At 43.8% G+C, this 24,760-nt stretch overlaps 1 protein-coding gene across 1 annotated transcript in view; it reads right to left on the bottom strand.

The window, feature by feature from the left end:
- CAMK1D (calcium/calmodulin dependent protein kinase ID) overlaps positions 1 to 24,760 on the bottom strand; it is a 216,390-nt gene that overhangs the window by 25,462 nt on the left and 166,168 nt on the right. The window contains exons 4-6 of the mRNA XM_009086893.4: positions 19,392 to 19,530; positions 14,576 to 14,702; positions 6,435 to 6,510 (exon numbers count right to left, since the gene is read on the bottom strand). Of these exons, the coding sequence (XP_009085141.1) occupies positions 6,435 to 6,510; positions 14,576 to 14,702; positions 19,392 to 19,530 (342 nt within the window). The remainder of the gene's footprint in view (positions 1 to 6,434; positions 6,511 to 14,575; positions 14,703 to 19,391; positions 19,531 to 24,760) is intronic.

Below are 24,760 nucleotides of genomic sequence, written 5' to 3'. Positions count from 1 at the left end.
ACCCAAAGTGCTCTGATAAAGCACTTGAAGGCAAGCAGACAGTGCTGTGCATGCTGAGGCACTGGCAGGCTGCTCTGGAGAGAGAAATAACTCTCTTCAAATGTGCACTGTGCTAATTACCTTGGCAGAGGGACAAGAGCACAAGTTAGGACTGCTGTGATTTATACACACTTGTGGCAGCAAAAGGTAGGAGTGAACTGCTAAGCAGCACAGAGCTGGAGGGCAACAACCCTGCAAGGGGGTGCACAGATTTGAGTCCCAGCAAGAACCTCAGCCTCTCCAGAGCCTTTCAGTCCAGCTCCTCTGCATGGCTGGAGTATCTACACAGCTGGGGAATCAGCCTCTGTGTCCAGGAGGACACTGCAGCCCATGTTGATGCACAAGGAGAGACAGGGTCCTGCAGGAGGGCACCAGAACTGCCAGGCACAGGGCAGAAACCAGCCTCTTTTGGCACAGCTTTTCCCTTGCTAGGAAGAGGCTGAGAAGGATTCATTGCTACTGCAGAAAATGGCAGGGAGATCCTCCCAAATCAGCCTCTCCTGAAAGTCTAGTGAGCCCAGGGGCTGATCCTGGCTTGGCCAGGGATGGGATGAACCTCCTGCACAGGGGGATGCAAGGATGCTCCTCTGGGAGGAAAATCAATGGGGACCCACACCAGAAAGCAGGTGAGAAGGGAGCAAACCCTGTAGGTCAGAGGAGGTGGAATGTGGGAGGGGAACATTGGGGCACCCTGGCACAGGGATAGGTTAAGAGCCAAAATACAGGTATTTTATGTACTGCCTTGCTGTACTTTCCCTTAAAAACAGAGCTTAGGAAGACATGGAAGTTTTCATGTAACTTTAGGTTTAACATTATTGGCTTTGCAGAAGGGATGGGAAAGCCCCAGCAAATCCGCCTATCTTGCAATTTATGGCTGGAGGAAATCTTGCTGGACTTCCAGCAACTGGGCCACTTTCCAAAGTCCATAATGAGTTTTTTGGTTAATTCTTACAGAATCAAAAATCCCACCGACTTCATTTCCATCTGCTGGGACATTTCTGTGTGAATAAAATGACCTCACTATCAGAGGTTCTGCTGCTTTTCTTCAGATATGCAGAAATGCAAAAATAACCCCTCTGTCCTTGCTGTGAAAAAATCCTGCACTGTCCTGGGGGAGTTTCAGGCAGCTATTAGTTGTCATCATTTTCTTGCAGTTTCACCAAATAAAAGGTTTTCAGAATTATTTAGCAACCTTATCACATAAGCAACAGATTTCCCCCTAAACTCCTATTCCCAGTCTTGCCTTAAAAATAATGGGATGCAGATAAAAAGAACACAGGTGGAGGTACAAGAGAAAGATATTGCAAGAAGTAATTTCTAAAAATGTTCCTGAGAGCACGAGAGGAATAGCAGGAACATCTTTTCTTCACCAGGCAGAGAAAGAAAACTCCTGCAGATCCCATTTTTGGGGGTGATACTAAAGGCTAAATAACTCATTCACATGGTCAGTGCCCAGTCTGTAACACAAGAGCCCCCAGGGTCAGTTTTACAAACAATTCCACAGCTAGATTAGAAAAAAGAATTCAGTAGCTGCTCAAAGACCTGAGATGAATAGTGTGGGAAGTCATCCAAGTGCTATTTATAGGGATAAACACATGTATTTCTTTTGTATATTTTGGGAACAGTCCCTGATATTGGCTGACACTGGTGCCCCCACAAAGCTGTGGACAAGGACATATCAGCATAGGGGATCACACACAAATTAAGAAGCAAGCAATGAGGAATGATCATCTGGGGCTGTTTTCCCAATGTTAGCTGAGATTTCTTGAGCAACCCAAAATGCCTGTGTCCTCTGCCACCACTTTCTCTTTCCAGTGCTGAGAAAGTAAGTTATTCCTCACTTTTTTGCACTTTTTTTCCTACTTTGCATCACTGTGTGTGATGCAAAGCAGGAAAGATGACTGACCACTTTTTCCCAATGGATGACTCCTAGGGTGATGGTGGAACCTTCTTTGGGCACAATATACTTTGTACTGTCCCTGGTTAATCCTTCCATACAAACACCACTGATGATTCATGCACAACTACTTGAGAATCAAAAGCAGCTCAGCAGCAAAGTGTGAAAGTTTGATCCAAGATTTATCTCCAGATAAGTAATTTTTTATAAACAATAACAAACCAGTAACTCTCTGTCCAAACAGTGAATGGAAACAGAAGAAAATTCAAGGCAAAATGTGTTTGACCTATTGCAGTAGACCATGGATAACCAGGGGCTGAGGCAGAGCATTTGTGCCCCCAGGTTATTTTCCAGCTTCAAAACATGATTTTCTATTTTTTGCATAAATTACTTAATCTTCTCTATATATATGGTATGCATGTGATCAGTATTTTCCCCAAGCTTTTGTAATCCCTTATCTGACCCAGAAAGGCCCCAAATCCAGCTGCTGGGAATCCAGTGAAGTCTCTTGCTCCTCTTATGCTTTATATCTTAAAGCTGGACACTTTATCAAAACTACCTTGTGATAAGTGGAAGGCCAAGCTCAGCAGTGAGGCTGTTTCAAATTGAGAAATACTGCAACTGGAATAACAGGAAATTTCAGGCTCTAAAATTAGTTTTTATGAATAATGACTTCTCATGCAAAACAGGTTTTGATAAAAACTCCACTGGTGCAGCCTCTGCAATCTGGCTGTCATTAAGGAGAAGCACTGGAGACTGGCACTGAAACACAAGTATTCTGTCCCAAGACATCCTTGCAGATCATGGAAACAAATATTTCTCTATAGCAGCAGTGCCACTGAAACAGTTTGTTCTTCCAGTGTTGAACTGAGGGCTCTCAAGTGAGACTGAGCTCGGGTCTGGAGGCACTCAAACCACTTGTAGAAATATTAGCTCAAAGCATGTTTAATTTATGCCTGATTCTGTGCTGGTTTCCTCTGAGTTTCCATCTTCTTAAATGACAACAGTCTGTCCAGAGTGGCAGTGAGGATCTGTGGGAGAGGTGAGGAGATGAAGCCGGACGTTGTGCTTGGATTGCCACATGCAGAAATGCATCTCCAGCTGGTTTGGGCATGTGCAAGCAGCTCCAGCTGTGCTGATTGTGGAGCTGGAAATGGCATCTCCAAATGGGTGCAGCTACAGATTGCAGCTAATAACTCCTGCCCAGGGCAGGTTTAACTCTCAGCATTTCACCAGGTCCTTGTGGCACCTCAGTGCCATGTCACACTGGGAGCCCCCGCTGGCACTGGTGCTGTGGCACTGCTGGGGCCACAAACCCAGGTGTTAAACCAGGGCCCATCACTGGCTGTATCAGACACCCCAGCAGGGATAATTCCCTCCCCCTTAGGGAAGGACCCTCCTCCTCCCTCTCTTCTTACTGTATTCCAGACATTCACTTTGTTAAGAGAGCACATCTGCAGCTTCTGGCTGTTCCTGGAAGCAAGGATGAGATCCAGACCAAGGCTAGGACATGTGAGGTATGGGCTGGGTTTCTCAGCTCACACTGCACTCAGCAGAGAGGGAGTCAAGGGAGGCTGGAGAGTGATGTAAATGTACCACAAGGCAGATGAATCCACAGTGTGGGAGCAGGGTGTGATCCAGTCACCTCAGCAGGAGCATCTGGTGCTGTTTGACACGGCCCATGGTCTCGGGCTTGGATCCATCTGCCTCTCCAGATGGAAGGTCTCTGCAATGTGTCACATTTTCCAAATCCTTGTGGCTGCCCTGGACCCCCTAGCATGGCACTAAATGTGCAAGTTTAGGCAACTGAACAGCCCACCCTGGTGAAATGGCTGCTTGCATCCACTCAGGTTGTGCTGAGGTGCCCAGTGACTCTGGAGAGCACAGAGCCCCTGATGCCATGGGCTGTGGGGGGCTAACCAAAGGGAGCCCAGGAGTGCTGCTGACTGCTACAGGAGCTGAAGGATGTGGCTTACACATTGAAAGAGCTGGTTTGGTCTCAGACCCAATCCCACCCAAGCTGTAACAATCTGGCAAAGACATTAACAGGCTCCTTCTACAGCAATGTGTTATTGCCACTTATTTGGGCTGTACAAAATACAAATCAAGACCTTATTACCTGAAGCACAGAAACCCTGAAAAGGTTTCCTTGTCCTGCAAACAGGAATTCATAGAGGCTCATTCTTACTGAGATGATTTAAGCCTTCTGGGCTGGGAATTCCCTGTGTAGTGAACAGGGAATTTAAATCTGAGGAGTGTGCATGCCTTGCCCGACAAGCTGAGCACATGCTGATTTGGAAAACAGAGCAGGAAACAGAGCTGAACCTTGCAGAAAGAGCAGCCTTGCTTAGGAAGGGGGAAAGATTATAGAGGAGATTAAAATCCTCCACCTGTTGAAGCAGGGTTCCTAAAGTGGGTGTGGAAGACACATTGCCTAGCACTGTCTCACCCCTATTCCCCAGCAAGACCCATGAAGGCAACAAGTGAAATAAGACCACAGGTCTGCCAGCACAAAAGACCTTTGGAGCTTGAGCCATGGACACGTGGGACTGACAACCTGGAGGAAAGCAGAGCCAGGTTTATCTCCAGGCAGCCACATGCAGCCGTCCCCAGCCCTCCCCTGGGCTGCCAGATGGAAACATATTTCCATGGTGGATATTTGGCAATAAACTGAACCCAGGCAGCAGCTGAGCCTGGATGTGAGGGAGAGTAGTGCTGGCTCCCACCTGCATCCTCCTTTTCCCACTCTCTGGAGCTGGTACTCAGCTTAGGCCTAAAAGCATCAGAAAAGATTCTAACCGTGTCCTGCCATGGCTGGCAAGGACTGAATGTGAAAAATCCCATCCCTTAGGACTTCCATGATCAGATCTGGTTGTGAAAAAAGGTAACTTCCAGTCAGCACACACCATCTGCATCTAAATAAGCACTAAGGAATGGTTTGTGAATCAGCCTTCAAGGTAATTTGGCATGTCTGTCTCTTCCTCACTGCTGTAGCAGGTCCCACGGGGCTTTGAACCAAAGTCAGAATCAGCACTGTTGATTTTTGCTTTGTTTAGCAAAAGCTTCTTGCATCCTGCTATTGATGGCTGCTCCAAGAGAAATCCATTCCCATGTAAGTTTTGTACTCAACAAGTTTTCAAAATAGATAGTCATAAAACTAATGTTTTCAGGCAGGATTTTGGTTTAAATAAACAAACACACATGCAATAAACCAAGCTGCCTTCCTATACTATTTAATGTAAAACCTCCTTGTTTTGGGTAGCATATAAATTATGCAAATGTAATGCAAATGTAAAGAATGAACATTGTACAGAGTGGATAGCACAGCAATGAGGTATGTCCTGGCAAAAATAGTTCTACAGCACCATCAAAAAGTTGTTCATGTTGACAGGCCATGAAATGTCTGCATAAGGAAAAGGAGAACAAAGTAGGAATGTTTTAATGCTGTGCCTTATTGGAGCTGCTTTTTCCTTCAGTCTTGTATAACAGTTGTGACAGTTGTGTAAAAGGGAAAAGTAAAAAAAATAGAGCAGTGGTAATGCTGTCAGGAAAAGACATTTGTTTCTGTGGCAGCTCAGTGGACACAGCCAGATTTGTTTCTTCTCAAAGCCAATCTGAGCAGGGGACAACAATAACTTCAATAATGTCACAGCCTGGACAAGCCCACATTACTGCACACAGTGTACTTCTGGTGGGAGCAGGGATTTTGACAGCTGAAGGGTACTAGTCCATTTCCTACCACTTTTGTTCAAATTTCAGCCTTTATGCAGCTGGGAGGTTGTCAGGACCCAGGACATTCCTCTGGCTGCCCTGGATGAGTCAAGACCCTAGCAGGGGTCTCAGAGACCTTGGCACAGAGTCAAAACCACCTGTGCCTTTGATTTTAGTCCATGGAAACAAATACCAACTCTGTGTGAAAATTTACAAGCCACAAGAGTTTGAGTAGAATGATAGTGAATTTGTCACGGGGTGAAAAAGTAGAATTTTGGGGTTTTAGAATGGGGATTCAAGAGGCAAAATAGAAAAATCTGGGTGTGTCCTGTCTTTCTTCTTGGCCTCCATCTTCTGCTGTGATAGCAACACTTTTGGATTGGTCTAAAATAGGAATAGACTATCTAACATAGGTAATAAGTATTGTAAAATTATTGTAAATAAAGTACATGTAGTTCTTAGTATAAAAAGCTAACACCACCCCAAGGGCAGGTGCTGTGCCACAACCCTGGACAGACCTGCTGGACAGACCTCAGCAGGTCAGAGAAAGAATGGAATAAATAAGAAAAAATAAACAACCTTGAAAAGCAAAACCAACGAATCTCGACTTTTTCTTTGGTCTCGAGGCTGGGAAAAAAAGACTTTCTAATACCTCAGAAGTCATCTCAACCACAGAAACCAGGGCACATGCTCCCCTGCATCACAAGTGTCAGGGATGAGTTATTTTGCCCCAGGCTGAGCAGGTAACTCCATGGTCCCAAAGGTGCCAGCACTCCGGGGTACTCACAGGATGTAGGCGATGACCCCGATGGACCAGCAGTCCACGGCTTTGCTGTAGGGCTTCTGGGCCAGCACTTCAGGAGCTGAAAATAAAAAGCCAAACAAGCACGTGTTATAAGGCCAGACATTTGAATATGGTCAAAAGGTAGGACTCTGAAACTTGGAGATCCCCAGGACCTTGTTTTGTTCTCCACACATAACCCATGTGTTTGCAAATGTGTCCTGAGGTTTTTGAAGGTCACATGCTCACGAGAAAGGATGACTCTGAAAGCAGAGAAAATTCACAATTTTTTTGTCTCCAGGCACAGAAAACAAAACAAAGCACAGAAAAATGTGTGAGAGGCAGAGGGCCATCACCTCCCTGTTTAGGAGGAAAATGAGGCCGAGCTTTGCACGGGTGCAGAGATGCAGATTCTCCCTGACAGCATCACAGCTCGGCTCTGCCAGACAGGGCAGCTCCAGAGGCAGCTCAGAAAGGGCAGCGAGTCAGGGAGGAGAAAAGCTACATCTGCAGGAGAGGAAGGAGAGCAGCCACCACTTCTTCCAGCAGCTGCCTTCCAAAGCCTGCTGGATGTCAGAGTCAGAGGGAGTCATTTGTCTTTCTGCCTGTGGGAACACAGACACCTCACAGGGAGAAATTAAAAGCTGCAGGAATTGGACATGGGCACAAAGGAACTGAGCCTCCTGCCTCTACACAACCATCATAGTCTGAATTTTGGGAGAAGCAAGAGCCTGGGAATTTATTTAAACTCCTTGTGGATCTGCTTTACTATCTTATACTACTGAGACTTAAAAAGGTGTATTTTTTGTTTGGAATCCTGAAGTATTATGTTTTCCCTGTTGGGACCTTGCAGTGCAAATGTTTAAACCTAAATTTTAAACCCCTGTGACCCTAATCTTTTTCATGTAGAGAAGCTTTTGCCTTTTTCAAAGCAAGACATCCACAATAATGCAAGGAATCACTAATTGTGGCATTCCTAAAGCAGACTTGCCATACTGGGTTTCAAAAAGTACAGTATTTCCTTTGAGTAATTTGGAGTTTAAATGCTGGGAAAAAAAGTAACAAAGTGACAAATCCCAACAAAAATATTTCTTGGGAGTCACATCTTCCACTCCTAGGAGTCTCTCCAGCTCCAAAGCACTTAGTGAAGAAGAGCAAAAAACAAATTGTGAAACACAGAGATATATTAAAACTTGAGCCTCACATTTAGTAGCTACCTATCCTCTGCTGTACTGGTAGGACTCTTCAAAGGTCAATACTGCCAGCAAGGTATGGAACAAGAAGAGATTATGAAAGTAAAAAAAGACTTTCTAGTGCTTTGGCATGAGGGCTCACAAATGGGACGGGAGGAAAAGAGTGCATGAGGCAGGTGAGGGCATCTGCATTTCCACAAGCAGAATTATGGAAAGGGTCAAATTTCACCAGGGATATGTTGCAGAACTGAAGAAATTTCAGGGGAATGTGGGTAAAGTTATGGGTGCCAACCACATTATGAAGACTTTTAAAGATTGGGATATGTCCCAATCTGCAGCACAGGTTAAATACTACCCCAGTTTTCAAGTCATTCAGCAAACTGGGACCATTGCATGTGAATTGGAAATTGAGACCACTGCATAAGAAATGAGACAGTTTCCTGGTTTGTTCCATCCCTTTTAATCAAAGTTTGTGACAAAATATGAGGAAGAAGGGAGTTAATGTTCTCCTGTCTTTATGCTTAGATGTCTTCCAACTCTTCAGTCCTTCCAAATTCCCAGTATTTTATTCACACTCTCCTCTGCCTTTGACTGTCTGTGCCTGTTTACATAACTTTCAAGACTGGTAAACATTACACATCTCATAGCTCCTAAAGGAAATATTATGCAAATGGCTGCTGAGCACCAGTGAGCTCCTGACATTATACAGATATGCCACATTAACATAACAGAAAACAATTCTGAGATGAGGGGATGTGAACTATATAAAGATTTTCCCTCTTAAAACATCAAAGCTGTGCTGGGGCATTTGTGTCTGTTTTAAAGGAGTGAAGAGCACTGATAGCTGCTGCTCTGGATGGCAGCTCTGAAACAGGTAAGAACAATACAGGGGAAGCATTAACAAAGAAAGGTAGGAGGTTTAAATACTTCTTTTAAGGCCAAATGGCTGCTTTTGATTTTTGTTCCAATAAGCAGAGAGGAATAGGAGGACATAGATCAGTGTAATCTGTCTCTGATACACAGAAAAATGGAAATATTTAATGAGCTGAAAAACGAGTCAGAGAAGCTCTCAGGAATGATGAGGCAAAAGCAGGAGACACAATGAAGAAAATCCAGGAGCTGACAGCACTAAATGATCAACACAGGCGGCTGGGGAGATAAAACAGCAGAAAGGAGAAGGGGAAAGCCAAATCTCCCATTTCTGGAGCTGGGGAGATGCCAGCTGAGCAACTGCTTCCACTGCCACACATCCCCAGGGAACCACTCTGGGCTCAAACCATTAACAGTGGTCACCTATTGTATGCAGGGAGCCCCTGATGCTGAGAATAATGTGATCTGATTCCATGATTCAGAATACTGAACAATTGCTTTATTAACACTATACTATATTGCATTAATACTATAACTATACTATACTATACTAAACTGTACTATACTATACTATACAAAAGATACTAAAGAAAAACCCATGACTGTCTGAGACAGTCAGGACACAGTTTTGACCCAGTTGGCCAAGGAAACAAAACAATCCTCAGCAGAATCCAACTGACAAAATCACTTTGGCTAAACAATCTCCATAACACATTCCACAGGTGCAAAACAACAGGAGCAGTGAATAGAGATAGGAATTGTTTTCTCCTTTTCTCTCTGTGCTTCTCACTGCCTTCCCAGGAAAAAAATCCCTGGGAAGTTGTGCCTGCTGCTCTCTGTGAAGAGAGTCACAGTCACCCAGACAGGGAAATCAGTGGAGCAAACCTGGACCCTTCCTTCACATCCAGGAAGGTGTTTCAGGCTGAATCAGCATTGCCACTGTGCCAGGTACAAGGGGGAGGCTCAATCCACCTTCAGGTACATGAAGGTGAGCTTCCCCAGATGATCCTGCTCTCTTACAGTTAGCTTCTTTTTGGCTGAGTTATGTTTTGCTTTTAATAAGAGAAAAAGTTCAAAGGTTTGTTTCAAGTGGAGGTTTTAAGAAAAGGTGCAGAGCAGAACATTTGGAACCCTTTCAGAACACTATGCCATTACCCTCAGGGAGCACAGCTATGCTAATAAGCCCCCTAAAAATGCAGCTGCTGGATGCCAAAAACTGCAATCCATGCTCCTGCAAAGAGCTCAGATGATGGGGATTGCTCTGATACTTTAAGCCTGTTGTTCACACTGTACAAGTCATGAGGGTGCCTCCTCCTCATAACAGTCTGTGCTGCACACGAAGGGCCAAGCCAGCCCCTCTCCTGAAGTCAAAACCTTCCAAGCACCCTCCTCACAGTGCAAACAGGCTGAGATGCACAAGAAGCAGCTTCTCCACAAGACCAGGGTCCTTCTTCCACTGAATCCTGGGGTGAAAACAACTTCTTTCCATTTTTTCTCACATTCCTCCAGTGTTCATCTTGTTCTGGTCAGCCAAGACTCTGCAGTCTGAGGCTTTTTCTGAAGGAGAGCAGGGTTTCAGTGCAGGATTGCTGACTTGCTGTGCTCCTGTCATTCTTGTTTCATGTTGCTGACTCAGATTTAGGTATCTGCCATGGGTAATAATGCAGTTTATGCTTAGCAGAGGGTAACACAAGTCTTTGTCAGGACTTGGTAACAGAGCTGAGAAATTGCCCTGTCACGTGTTTCTGCCTGAACAAACCCTGTTCAGAGTGATTGCCAGGCTTTATTTTTCCTTGATTACTCATGATACTGCCTAAAGGCTCCTGAGGTAGCTTATGGCTAATAAGGATATTCTGAAGGTTTATTGAATATTTTCCAACCTTTGACTCATAGGTCAAAATTCAACGTGGAAATCTATTGCTTACTTAAATGCTGTGGTCTTGCACAGGGCTGAGAGGAACAGGTGGCTTTGGTGAGATCTGAAACTACTGGATTTCTGGCAGAGCAGAGATGAAAGTTGTGAAATGACCTTTGATAAAAGCACTACATAAAATGAAAACAGGCAGTGAGGTGGGGTGTACAGGGACCAGCCACATATCCAGGATCCAGCCCTGAATTTGTATGGCAGGGAAGTATAAGAAAATTTTATGTGAAGAGGGATTGGGACTCAGAGCAGAAATTTTAAATCTCAGTAGGATTAACATATCAGTCAGCCACAAACACAGCTCATAATTCAGTGTTTCTGCAAAATGAGAGCAGATTGCCTCAGACAGGCTTTTTAACATTTTTTAATAACTTTTCAAGTGCCTTGATATCTAAGTTCCATCTGCAAAAATAACCAAAGCTTTTGAGGGACCACCTCTCATGGAAAGTCACTCAGTGAGACCCAATTCCCAAACATCCAAAATCTCCTCAGAAGAATTTGCTGAGTGACTGGAGTCACCTCCTGGTGGGTGCCCAGTTTGACACACTTCAGGGATAGCTCATTTTCAGGCAGGTTTGAACAGCTCCTACACCAAAACTGAGTTATTATAGAAGGCCAAGAGCTGGCCAGCCCAAATCCATGATGGTTAAAATTATAAATCACTAATGGCTTCTTGGGATCTTGCCCATAATCACACACATCACTCAGGGTTTTGAAAACACCACTTCTTCTCCACATTGGACAATGGGCTCAGACCCATGCAGGTCAGACCTCACTCCTCATCTGCAGTGAAAAGAGCCACACAAGCTGCCTCACCTTTCCCAATTCAGCTGCTATCCAAAAGTTGGGTGTCTAGTCCCAGCTCATCACCCAGACTCTTTCCATAAGAAATGTGGATAAGAATGGTAAGCATTAAGAAAATGCAAGACCTTCTTAGAAGAGGTTGTATTGTCAGATCCCCTTTTCAACAAGCAAACATTTAGATTGGCCTCTTAACAAAAGTGGCTCAGATATTTGGGTTAAATTATCTGAACCATCAGCTTTTCATCACGGGGCCAAAATCTCTGACAAAACTCCTGAAAAAATAAGAACTCAGAACTCTTGACAGTAACTTAATCTACAAGGCAGAGCTTTAAAAGCTGAGTTCCCAATGCCCCATTGGCCATGCACATTTCAGATATAGTCCAATTTGAAAAGTAATATTTTGATTTTCAGAAAGAAAACTGATATTTCTTAAGGGATTTAATTATAATTACACCCTTCCTTATTCAATAAATTTCCAGACCACATAAACAGGCATTTAGTGTCATAGATACTACTGTTCTTTGCAGATGAAAATAAGAACAGTGGAGATACAAAATGAAGCACAAGGAGTTGAAAGTAAATCCTGATAAAGGAAATAGACAGAAATGACAGGAGGTTGGCATATTGCAAATACTTGGGCAGCAGACATGAGTTAAGATCAGGTTTGCTTCTGAGCCAGAAGCTTGTCCAGCACTTTGCAAAGTGGGATCTGACTGGACCCATTTCTGGAGATAAAGTATAAATTGTAGCAGATCCCAGTGAGTCCTTAACAGAGCCCTGGATGCCTTTGGCATGTGATATGTGCCCAAATCTCTTCCAGCACCTTAAAAGCAAAGTGGTTAAACTGATAAAAAAATCAGTTCTGGTAAGATCTTAGAAAATAGGGTGTTCTGCCTATCTCTGAAGAAAAGCAAAGGAAATTTGTTTTAAGTGATGAATCTCTGAGTGCTACTTAACCTGAGGTAAAATATATGGGAAAGAAAAGGCAAAACACAAAAGGAGGTGGCAGACAGGGCACTTGATGGGCTGGGGCTGTGGCATTTGTCTGCCCTAGCCAGGCTGAAGAATTTTATCCATGCTGTGCCATTAGGAGGAATGACTCTTCCTTTGACTTGAGGGCACTTGGCAGGAGCTGCAGGCTGGAGTGACACTGGAGGACATGAAAGCTTTTGGATGGGGGCAAGTTGCAGACCACCCATGCAGATGCCACAACATCAGGTGTAACTCTCAAGGAGGACCTTTGTGGGCATCACCACAGTGACCAGCAACAAAAACCTTCTGAGCTTGGAAAACATCTGAGCAACAAGAAAAAAGTACAGCAATAAAGAGGAGATGCATGCAGAAAAAAAAAAAAAAGAAATAGAACAAATATTTAAAGCTGTTTTCTTTGTGAAGGAGGGGGAAAAGTCCTGTCAGCACTTCAGAAATAAGTGGCCATGACCTCTTGAACCAGGATGAGTAAATCCTGTGTTCAGCAAGGTAACAACAAGCCTGGAGGCACTTGTGCAGCCATCAGAGGCCAGACCATGGGTAATGAGAGCTCTCAAGTCTCTCAAAGCACTGCAGCTCCTGTCACAAGCTCCAAGAGCTTCCTCTCTGAAACAGCAAGTTTTCTCATGTAGCAATGATGAGAGGCTGCATGAGACCACTCAGAGAGAGACCAAGCAGAGTCACTGCCTCATTTTCACCAGCACTTCAGCAAACATCATCTAAGCTTTCCTGTGTCTTGAGACTCATTCTAGTCAGTGCCCATTCCAGAGCAAAATAAAACATGTATGATAGGGACAGAAGAGCTGACAGCAAAAGTTATGAAAATTGCTGTCTCAGCTCAATTCTTGCTACTGCTTTGGAAGAAGATTTCCAGTCTGGTGTGATTACACTCTGCTACTCAGAGTGCATCCTGGCCCATGTCTTAAAATAAAACATTGATGGGAAAAGCACAGAAATCTGCTCCTTTTCCTGATTTTATTGGGATAGAGTGTGTCTGCACAGTGTGAAGATGATGCCCACAAAAAGCACCTGTGACAAACCTGTATCACTGTGTCATAATCACCCAATCTGAGCTGCTGTACTGTCACAGACATATTTTCTGAAAAATCCTTTTGCTAGGATTTTTCTCCTGAGAAGCTGAGAGGCCTCAGAAATGAAATGTAAACAATAATTATCTGCTCCTGTGGAATGCAACAGGTGCATCTTTGATTGGTCTCATGAGGTTGTTTTTCATTAATGGCCAATCACAGTCCAGCTGTGTCAGACTCTCTGGTCAGTCACAAGATTTTATTATGATTCCATTCCTTTCCTTTCAAGCCTTTTGATGAAATCCTTTCTTCTATTCTTTTAGTATAGTTTTAATATATAACTTTCTTTCATAAAATAATAAATCAGCCTTCTGAAACATGGAGTCAAGCTTCCCATCTCTTTCCTCCTCCTGGGACCCCAGTGAACACCACCACATTGTACCATGATATCATCAGAACTATGAAAAGAGGTGAGGTGGCAGCTGCAAAGTAAAAAGAGCTTCTGACAGCTGGAAAGTATCCAGTCCTTCCTGCTGGAGAGATTGGAGAGAAATCTATTCACTGTCAGTTTCAAGGATTTCATGGATACCCCAGAGTTTCATTTCCCCACCTCAGCTGATGCTCCTGGTGCAGCAGGAGGCACAGGCTTGGTGGATGGCTTGTACACAAAGGGAGCCTTTTAAATGTGTTTGCTCAAACAGACCTCATCACCACCTGCCATCTAATGCTCACTTTCAGCTACTTTAACTATTTTAGAGGCTGCTGGTAAACATGCTGCTAATAGGTGGCCTTGTACAATCACTACCAAATGGACAGAAGAGCAAAGAATAAATGACAGAAAACAATGTGGCACTGTCCAGGAAGGCCCAAGGATCTAAAGAGCTTTTGCATTTTAACATCTGAGTCAGTAACTTAATGAGATTGTAACAGAGGATTACTGAACATATCTGAATAAATGTAGCTCTTTGATTTTACTGTCTTCTACCAGAGAAGTCTGGCAAATGCTATACTTTATGATTAAAATAATACATTGCATTAGGTAAAGCTTCTTGGTTTCCTAGGTGCTTGCAGGAGCATTACATTTGAGGCTATTCTTCACATGCTCCTGAGTGTTCTTTGAGAACACTCATTCCACAAAGGACTGAAAACATGAAAGTGAATCCCACAAACCCAGAGCTGGATTGCAGAATTGTACCCCAAAGGGGAAGAGCACACAAGACAGAGCACAGGCAAACATTAAATTCTAACAAATATCTGTAAAATCTCACGTGCACCATGTACCAGCACCAGAAAATGAGAATTATTTCATTTTCACTAAAATATAAGCAATCCTCTTACCAACATAGCCAGGAGTGCCACAGGCTGTGGACATCACATCTCCTTTACCCTCCATCTTCGACAAGCCAAAGTCACTGATCATGATTTTTGACTCCTCATCCTGGCTGTAGTAAAGCAGGTTCTCAGGCTAGAAAGGAGAACAAGCAAAAGGAGTTTGGAATATGTGAGTTCAGTAACAACTGAACCTGGTGACCCATGCATTCCACTTAACAAAATCCCTAGTCACTCCATACACAAACATAATGTGGCTGCCCTAAGTTTAAAGAGTTGTTCTTAAAACCTCCATGGAGATCCTCTCCAGACTCCTGCATGGCAACAAATGGAAGACCTTGACACCCTGAGCTTTGAGCATCTTTTCTGGGCCAACAAACTTCTCCTTTGGCACCTCAAGTAAGACCTAAGGCTCATCCCTTACTTGTGAGATATGTCTGTTGCATTTTCACTTCAGAGTGATGAAACAGAAGGATTCACTTGAAAGCAAGTAAATATGGCAAATCCAGGTGGGTGTACTAAAAAAAATTATACAGTATTTGAAAAAATAAAAAGGAAAACAGGAGGTATTAGAGAATTTTTGTATCTTCCCCACTAGAAACAAACTTGTATCTTCTCCACTAGAAACAAACAAATCCTAGAAACAAATTTGAGAGAGGAAATGCCTTTACAGTTAACAGACTTGAAGCAAGGATATTTCAGCTACAGCTGATTAGGAAAAAATGCTGAAGGAAAAATGTGCACTAAACACAGCAACTTGTTTATGGCAAGAGAAAACAAGGATCACTCCACAAAGCCCTGTGACTTTTTATACCAGAGTCAGGCAGCTTGGAGAGCCCAACCAGCCTCCACCTGCTCCAGATAGCCCTGCATCCACGTGTTCTGAGTGTGCTGCTGCTACACAGCAAAGCTCTTGCTGGGTGCTGTGAGAGCCCTCCTCTCCCCCTGCTTCACATCTGGGCTCATGAAAGGCTCCACACCTGCAGCACTCAGCCTGGTGGCAATGGGTTTTGGACCTTTGGGTCTCCAGCTACAGAAGTAATGGGTACCCAATGTTTCCTGGTAGACTTGGGGGAGTCTTTTGCCCAAAGCTGGCACAAATGCTGACACACAGCCTGCTGTGTGCTCCAGGGAATGGTGAGCAGCAGCTGTAGCCACACAACATCCTCAGAGTCCCTGGGACACATCCAAGCTTGGATTTGTGAGGAGGAGAAACTGCAGTTCAGCAGCACCAGCATCTATCTTCCCTTCTCCATCTGCTCTGGGGGGGATGAAGGAATGCTGGAGGGTGATGTCCCCATTCAGGAGGTCAAAGCCATTCCTGCTCCCCAGCCCCAGCATCAAGTGATGGGCTTCACCCATGGGACACATGGAGACATGGGACACAATGGCCATGAGAGGATCATGCAAGCCACAGCCACAGCCACAGCTGAGGGCCAGCAGGGCTGAGGTAAAAAGGGAAATTATTTGGCTCCTAAAAATAAATATGCAGTTGTACCATTTATGTTTCTTTCTCGTGATAACTTGCCAGTCCAGTGCTTCAATTGGATTTTATAGTGTGGACACTCTCTTAGGGACTACAGTCTCCTGCCATGCTCTGCCCTAGGCTGGAGTCACCCCTAATTTTTACTACAGCTCTTGTGACCTGCTGAGGGGGTGGTAGACTTGGAATTAAGGGAAAAGCAGCTATTTCCTAACAATTTCTCATAAGTCACCTCAGGTTCCCACATACTCACACTTAGCAAGGCCAAGAAATCCACACACTTAAAAGTCAAACTTGTTTTAAAGAATTCTGTTTCCTCAAGCTGGTTAATTCAAAAAGCATTAACAAGGTGGCTCTGTACCAAGTGGAGCTGCTTGAGCCTTTCACTCATTTTGTGCATCCTGGAGTTCCCCCCATGTCCCCCCAGACATCACCTGCTGCCATCTCTTCTAATCTGCTTTTGCATTACTTAGAGACCTGGAGCCCAAGCCTGGTTTTACCAACTACAGCAAGTCCTATTTTGGGATCTGAATAAACACATAATTACAATAAATAATTGTTATGGATGTTTCATGGGTTGTATTTTTGTAGAGTGGATTCTTTCCCAGAGTTGCATTTTGAGCCTTACACTTATTTTGATATTTTGAAATCATTAAAAGTCTTACTATATCCCTGTTTTTCTCATCATGGTATGTTTTTGCTAACAGAAATTCACAGCAGGTGTTCCTTATGTACTGTATTTTATGAGTCATTTTGACAATTGATATGGCACTGACAAAAATCAGCAAACAAAAGAGAGAAAGAGAAAAAGAGCTACTCTTTGCTACAAAATACCACTGGAGAAGGTTGGTTTGATCTCAATTAATCTTGGCCTTATATAATCTCTGAAAGTAATTTGTACATGAATTTAATTCCCGAATCCCCAGACCCCTTATTTTATTACAGGAACTTTAAAATAAGATTATTTTTTTAAATTAGAGATATAACCTGCTTTAGATTATAAATACAAGAATACCAAGACCTTGTACAATGGAATATCTGAATTAAGAGATCTTGGACCTCACTCCAAAAATGCTGGTGGCAGAAAGAAGCTCAAAGTTATTTATTAAAAGTTGAATTTGGGAGCAAGATGTTCATGTTAAAATGCAGCACTTCCATACTGGAATTCTGTGGAGCTCTTATAAATATGGGAATGTTTCTATGTACTTCAGCATAAGGGCAGGAAATGAACAGGAGCTGAGAACAAGATGTGGTGACTGTAGGAGAGGGAAGCCTAACCTGTGCCTCCTTACAGGAAACCCATTATTTGGGACTGCCTGGACTGGACTGCAGTGCTTCTTGACTCTATTAGTGTTCATTAAACTGTTTATAGGGCTTATATAAGGCTCATAACGTGTAGCCAAATTCCACTGTCCTTACAGGGGGAAAATACAAGCTCTGCCTCAACATCCAAGGAAACTCCTGTTTGGAGCATCTCTCCAAAATACAGAGATGTTATTTCCATCACTGAAGTCTTCATTTCTGGCAGTAAACTTTAGCAGAATTAACCAGTTCAGGAGCTGAACCCACAATTTTCTTTTGAAATTTGTATATTTTTCTAGTATCTTCTGCTAATTTATTACTTAAAACACTACAGAGCTCTCAAATCCAAGCCTTTCTGCTTGTCTTAATGGCAGTTAAGACACTGGAAGAAAACAATAAAACAACAACATTTAGGGAATTTTTTTTATACCTGAAAAGCTGAGAGGTTTAGATGTGACAATATGGTGCAGCTGAAAGGAAAATCATCTAAATATCACATTGGCACACAATGGTCCTTAGAAAAACCCTTGCTGTTAACAAAAACACAGCTCCTAATGATAGGAAATCACTCAACTTCCCCCCACTATTGTTACCAGTTATTATTAAGTAAAAGTAAATCTAGCACAGCAAACCTGCAAAAATTTTTATAGTGATGAACACACCTCAGCTGAGATGGGGTGGGGCATTCACATTCTCTGAAAAAATCCCTTTGCCCAGGAGTTCTCTCCTGGGAACCTGAGAAGCCTCAGAGAAAAAGAAAACAATTTTTATCTCATTTGCTTCTCCTGTGTTGTGCACATGTGGAATGTGTTTGGAGATTGTTCACCCACAGGTGATTGTTCCATTGGATTCTGCTGGGAGTTTTGACTCTTTGGCCAATCAGGGCCAAGCTGTGTCAGGACTCTGGAAAGAGCCAGGAGTTATCATTGTTATTTTTTTAGCATTCAGTATCTTTTCTATATTCTTTAGTATAATTTGGTATAGCATTCTTTAATATAACATAGTATCACAAAATAATAAATGAGCCTTCTGAGAGCATGGAGTCAGATGCATCATTCCTGCCTTCGTAGGGGCATTCCCTGCAAATACAAGAATGGGTTTTCTGCCTTCATGTAACATTTTGGGAATTAATGGCTTTTCCTCACATCATAAGTGCAAAGCTCCCACTCTAACTGCCCTGACTGCAGAATCCTCATTGAAACCAATCCATGGGGGCTGGAACCCAGGGCACAGGGAATATTTCTCTGCCTGTCCTGAGAAGTCCTGATCCCCAGGAGAGCACTCCTTTTAACCTCTGTCCATAGAGAAAGCTTCAAGACTTTGGGATGAATTGGAATCTATGAGTGTGTGAAATAGATAGTAGTGTAGTTTATCACAGGGTGAAAAATGTAGAGTTTTGGGGTTTTAGTATGGAGGCAAATAGAAGACAAGATGGAGGATTTTAGGCATTGTCTGATCTCCTTCTTGTTCTCCATCTACTCCATTTTCTGCAGTGTTGGTGGCACAGAGTGATTGGTGAGAAAGAACCACAATTCAGATGTTGCATGAACAGACAAATAATTAGTTATTGGTAGAAAGGTAGAAATAAAACAGGTTCTAAGACTTAAGTGGGCAAAATAGCTTTAAAAGACCTTGAACCTGTGTGTCTTGTGATCTTTGGTGCCTTTTCTTTGTAGGCTATGTCTGAGATGTAGACAGTGTGCTGAACTTCTGATAAGAGAAAAACAAACAGCAACCTGAAGACCAAAAAATCCAAAAGTCCCATTCATCTCTCAGTACTGGCACAGAAGTTTTTAGGGGATCCCCCAAGGGCATCCTTGGGGGGAAGGTTTCCAGGAGGCTTTGGAGCATCTCTCCTATGGTACAACCTTACTGGAACGGCAAGTCCCGGGGCACACACGTTTGTTAGGCTCACACAATTACACAACCTCCGTTGTTTGTTCTTCACAATGAACAAACTTCACATGTTTCTGAAGGCTTACACAATTGCACAGACTCCACTAACGCTGCCCAGGGGCCAGAGGGGGGCTGTGGCTGTACCTTGAGGTCCCTGTGCACGATGCCCATGCGGTGCAGGTAGTACACAGCGTCCAGGACCTGCCGGATCAGGGTGCTGGCGTCCTTCTCCGTGTAGAATCCTTTCTCCACAATGCGGTCAAAGAGCTCTCCCCCAGACACTCTGGAAAACACAGCGGGAAGCAGAAGAGTGAGGATGTGCTTTGTAATGCCCTTTCTGCATCATTAAAGGATGGTCAAGGCCATGCACTAGACACAGGCAGCCAGAGCAGATCTGCCTGCAGCTCTGGGGCTCCCCCACTGTCCCAGGGAGGGCCACGAGGGTGGGGAAGGGTCTGGAAGGGGAGCCTTATGTGTAGGGGCTGAGGTCACTTGGTCTGGTCAGCCTGGAGGGGAGACCTCATTGTGCTCTCCAACATCCTCACAAGGGGCAGTGCAGGGACAGGCACTGGTCACTTCTCTGGTGCCCAGTGTCAGGACCCAAGGGAATGGCCTGAAGCTGAGTCAGGAGAGGTTTAGGTTGCATATCAGAAAAAGGTTCACCAGAGGGTGGTTGGGCACTGGAACAGACTCCCCAGGGCAGTGGTCACAGTGCTGAGCCTTACAGAGCTCAAAATCATTTGGACAATGCTCTCAGGCACAGGGTGTGATTGGGGAGTTCTGTGCAGGGCCAGCTGGACTCAATGATCCTGATGGGTCCCTTCCAGCTCAGCTTATCCTATGGTTCTATTGAGTTTGATTTTCTCCAAGGACTGGTCAGGCTATAATGGAAAACCCATCACACATCAGGGAGTGGTCAAAGACTCTCTAGCACTTGTAGAGGGAATCACAATCATAGCCCAGCAAGAGCCAGGGGAGCAGACCCTGCTTTCCCTGCTGTCCCACCCCAGAGAACTTTGCACAGGCAGTTCCAAGGCTGTAAAGCTCCCCCCTTCTATGATCCCTTGGGGTTCACTTTTCATGCCACTGACCAAGGCTTGGGGTTTGCCCTGGAGGAATGGTCCCATTCTTTCCCCACTAGCAAGTGAAATGCATTCAGGAGTTGCTGCCACTACCTATAGAACATTATTTTATTAAAGTAGTCTGCACATCTGACCATTTTAAATGCTCTCAGAGGTCCCCTCCTTTACTCACACATGTATGCTCATTTATCTGCAGCCACAAGCTCTTTAGGCAGAGCACAGCCCCTGCTTGGCCCTGGTAGGAGACAGTTATTGATGAGGAACTCAGATTATCAGTGCAATTCATCACCAGATGACGCAAATGAGGAAAGGATTCCACAACTCAAAGAAGAAAGAAAATAAAACCTTGACATCCCACTATTTAATGTCTGCTGTACTGCACTTTTTCCCTGCCTTGCTAGAAATAACACGTTCTGAACCCAATTTTAAATAAAGAATGGCACATTAAAACTCCCTGGAGGAGTATCTAAGGAAACAAAAGAGGAAAGAAATGTCTGAGTAATTGAAATAATAAAACTGTCAGCAAAAACTGCCCTACTAGGGTAAATAAAAGATTTCCATTTTAGCAAGCAAAACCTATTAAAAAATAAAATGTATGTGAAATGTTTCTTCAGCAAGTTGCACCACTTAGCATATCATAAATAGCACAGTAAAACTTTCTTTAAAAACAAACCTAATAAAGGGAAAATAACAAATGATTACAGTCATTAAATGCATATGGACTGAGAGCCTGTCATTACAAAAACACTAGGTAATTCAGCCACTCCAGGCAATAATCTTCTTGAATAATAACATGAAGTCACTTCCTAGGGAAGTTTGGAGCCTGAATGAGAGAGAATGGTACCACTAAAAATGAACACATTCAGCTTAGAAAATGAAAAGCAACCCTGGAAACCTTAAAAGAAAGAAGCCAGATAATCCTTCTATTAAGTGCTAGGCAAACAAAACAAACAGCTTACTGACATACTGGCACTATATTGAAACTGCAGGAAAGGTGAAGTTCACCCAGGGTCTGAAGTCCACCAGCAGCCTGAATTAAATCCCCTAATTCTTTCCTAGTTTCTCAAAGCAGGGGTTGTGATTCTCACATATACATATTTATACATACATATGTGCAAATACACAGAGTGTTGCTCCAAGCCCCTCTTGGCCCAGCCCATCCCATGCCAAGGGAGCACAGACACACCTCACCCTCACTGTTCACTGAAGGCAGATGCAATTTTATTGAATATGGCTCCTGTTAGCTGACTGTCTTTTTATATTTCCCTTGCAGTCCCTTTGTTTCCTGAGGATTGATTGCACTGAAAATTGAGCCCACACAGTAATTAATATCCCAGAATACAGCACATTTCCCCATGAAAATGCAGTGTGTGCTGTTTTGCAGTTTCATGCAGTTACTTTTGTTGCACTCAAGCAATGGATTGCTTCAGTAAATACCAATTTACATCACCTGCTTTCCTGCACGAGGAAACTCTCCTTTGATTTTTGCAGAGAGTATATTTCCACAAAATATTTTTCACTAAATTGACAGAATTTCCCTCCATACCAGCTCACTCCTTGCCCCCCCCTTAAGCCTCATTCTTTAATTGAAGGCTTTTCTTAGTCAGATTTAGTCCAGTGGATCTACTGTACCCAGGCTCAATCTGCTTATAATTTTATTTCAACACACAGAAAATATCTGCAACCTCTTAAATGAGGCACTGCAAACCAGAGCTTAACCCAAGCACTCAGCAGGAGCAGCCCTTACATTTGCAGGCCCGTGCTTATGGAGAATGCTGACAGCATCCCAGGTCCATGCAGAGAGCCAAGGGTCTCGTGCTCCTATTTATAACTGTGGTGACTCTGTGCTCTGGTGCATTTCACATCTGCACTCACCTCTAGAGTCTCCCTGCTGTGGGCAAGATTCCTGGCTGAGCTCCACCTCCCTGGGATTGCTCTTCAACTCAGCACCCAAGGCCATGGCTACTTTCCATATGGAGCTTATGTCCTTATGGCTTTTCTCCTCCAAGATAGGGTTAACCCAACCACAATGTCATTGGGAATGCTGCTCCCTGCACGGCACCCAAGGACTGACATAAGTCAGTGCTGTGACAGGAGCAAACCAGCAAAGGCAGCTGTGGGAGAGCATCTGAGCTCTAAACTCATGGTGGAGATGTGGCCTGTTGGCTGGTCTTGATCCCAACCCCCTCTGCCCTGCTGAGATGGGACTTGGCATCTGCTCTGAGCAGACCTGGGCACTCATAAAGTGCTCCTACAGTTTGTTCCAGTCTTTAATACTCTGGAACAATTATTTTCTTTTTAATGGAACAATTATTTCTTTTTAATCCAGCTTTGCCCTCTCTATGGCAATTTTGAGGCAGAATCGAAACTGCAGGCAGTAAGAGCAGAATTAGGTCTTTGTTTTAAAGGAATTTAAGACAGAATTTTCTGTCCAGAAAGAGAGGGTAGGAGGGATTTCTCATTAGTGGAAATTAGAGGACTGCTCCTGTCTTGCAGCTGGCACTGGCTCATGGAGCTGGACACAAAAACAACAGCAAAAGGAACTTTTCCCCCCTTATGATTTCAATCTTGGTTCCCAGCAAAGAAAAAGTCAAAGGACTACCAGCCAAGTTCAGGTACTTGAAAAGCATTTAACTCTGGAGCAGCTCAAGTGTCATGCTGTGATCCAGGGTAGCATCAGCCCTGCCCAGGGTTGGGCAAAACTCAGCAAAGCAGCCACAACTGCCTCTTCTGTATGGATGTGCCTGCTGGAACTGCCTGGATGGAACATGTCTGGCTCCAGCCCTTGGTCCTGGCTCAGCCACTGAGCTGTGGCTTTTCCCTGGTTCTCCAAGCAGCTTGGGAAAAGCCCAGCACCTGGAGAAGGAGCTGAGACAAGTGTCCCCATGGCACATGGACACCCCAGAATATGCCTTGTCTGCTGCCAGCAATGGGAAACTCTTTCAAAACAATGACCAGAATAATAATTTCATTTAGAATGAAAAAAGCACCACCAAACCCAGCCATAAATATGAATACCCTAACTCCTACTACATTTTTTACCTGAGGCTACATGCCTTAAGTACATATTACTGACTAGCCACATGAAAAAGGCCAGAAAAAACATTCAAGGCAAAAGAAATAGGATTTGAGGGGAGGGGAGCAGTCACTGCCCTGTTCCAGCTGGCCTCTGTTGCTGGTATAGGCCAGGATTTAATTCCATTAACACCCAGCTTGTAGAGGTACAGGAGAACCCAGCTTGACCATATGACAAAAGAGACATTATCAGCAACTCCACTGGGAAACACAGATTGCACTCTGTTTCCAGGGTTTCCTGAGATAAAGGCATCCAGATCTAGTGTTTCATCAAGGAGACTTCAGGTATTGATCATGCAGATGATGCAAATCTTTTAGAGGACCTAGGCTGGTGATGGAGTTTGCAATAAATTCCTACAGTTATATTTAAAATCTTTTCTTTTCCCGACTGGATCTGGGGGGTTTGCTTCTTCCCTGTTTGATGTTTAAATGCAGATCTAAACCTCTATCACAAGCTGCCACACTGAGTGGCACAGTTCAGGACAGGTTTCAAAAAACTTTGAAAATACCAATGGTTTAGTACATGGACAAGCTACCTTGTTAATTGGGCTCTCAGTGTGTAAACTCTTGGCTGAACTCCCTGCTCAGACAGTAAAAAAGGACCTTGAAAGACCTTGCAATGCTCATTAGAGGCAAAGGAGAGGTCACTCTAACAGTGTCCCAATAAATACTCAGGCTCTGTTCAAGGATTGGTGTTAGTCCTTGACACTACAGTTTCCATATTTGGGAAATTTCTAATTTACAGATGTAACTTGTGAGAGACAAGGAAACATTTCAGCATTACAGAATTCCCAGAATTTACAGAATTACTAGGCTGGAAGAGACCTTCAAGATCTTCAAGACTGAGTCCAACCCATACCCCAACACTTCAACTAAACCATGGCACTGACTGCCACATCCAGGCTTTTTTAAAACACATAAACACATTACTATTTAAACACATGACTATTACATTTAAACACATTACTGTTACAACTTCCCTTTACATTAACCCATTTCACCATCAATTCATCAGGAAAAAACCAAACTGGCAAACAAAAAGAAAACAGCCCATGCTGCAGGTAAAGAGAAAGGATATTATCAAACTTTTTCCAAAGTATCCTATTCCTCTGCAGCACCATCAGGAGAGCAGAAGGTGCAACATTTCAAAGCAGTACTTTGATGAAAAATGAGAACCAAACAAAAACTCCCTTGTAATTTAAGGCCCCTAAACTCATAAACAGAAAACAAGAGCCCATCTCTCTGAATTTCTGGTGTTTTTGCCAGCAGAGTGAAACCTGCGCCCATACACTGCAGGTCACAGTACCAGACACCTGCCAGACTGTCACCTCAGCAGGGCTGCTGGTGGGGCACATC

Source organism: Serinus canaria, chromosome 1A (genome assembly GCF_022539315.1).
Source record: "Serinus canaria isolate serCan28SL12 chromosome 1A, serCan2020, whole genome shotgun sequence".
NCBI classification, from domain to species: Eukaryota; Metazoa; Chordata; class Aves; order Passeriformes; family Fringillidae; genus Serinus; species Serinus canaria.
The sequence above is the reverse complement of the archived record's forward strand: the minus strand, read 5'-3'. Positions and strand labels throughout refer to the sequence as shown.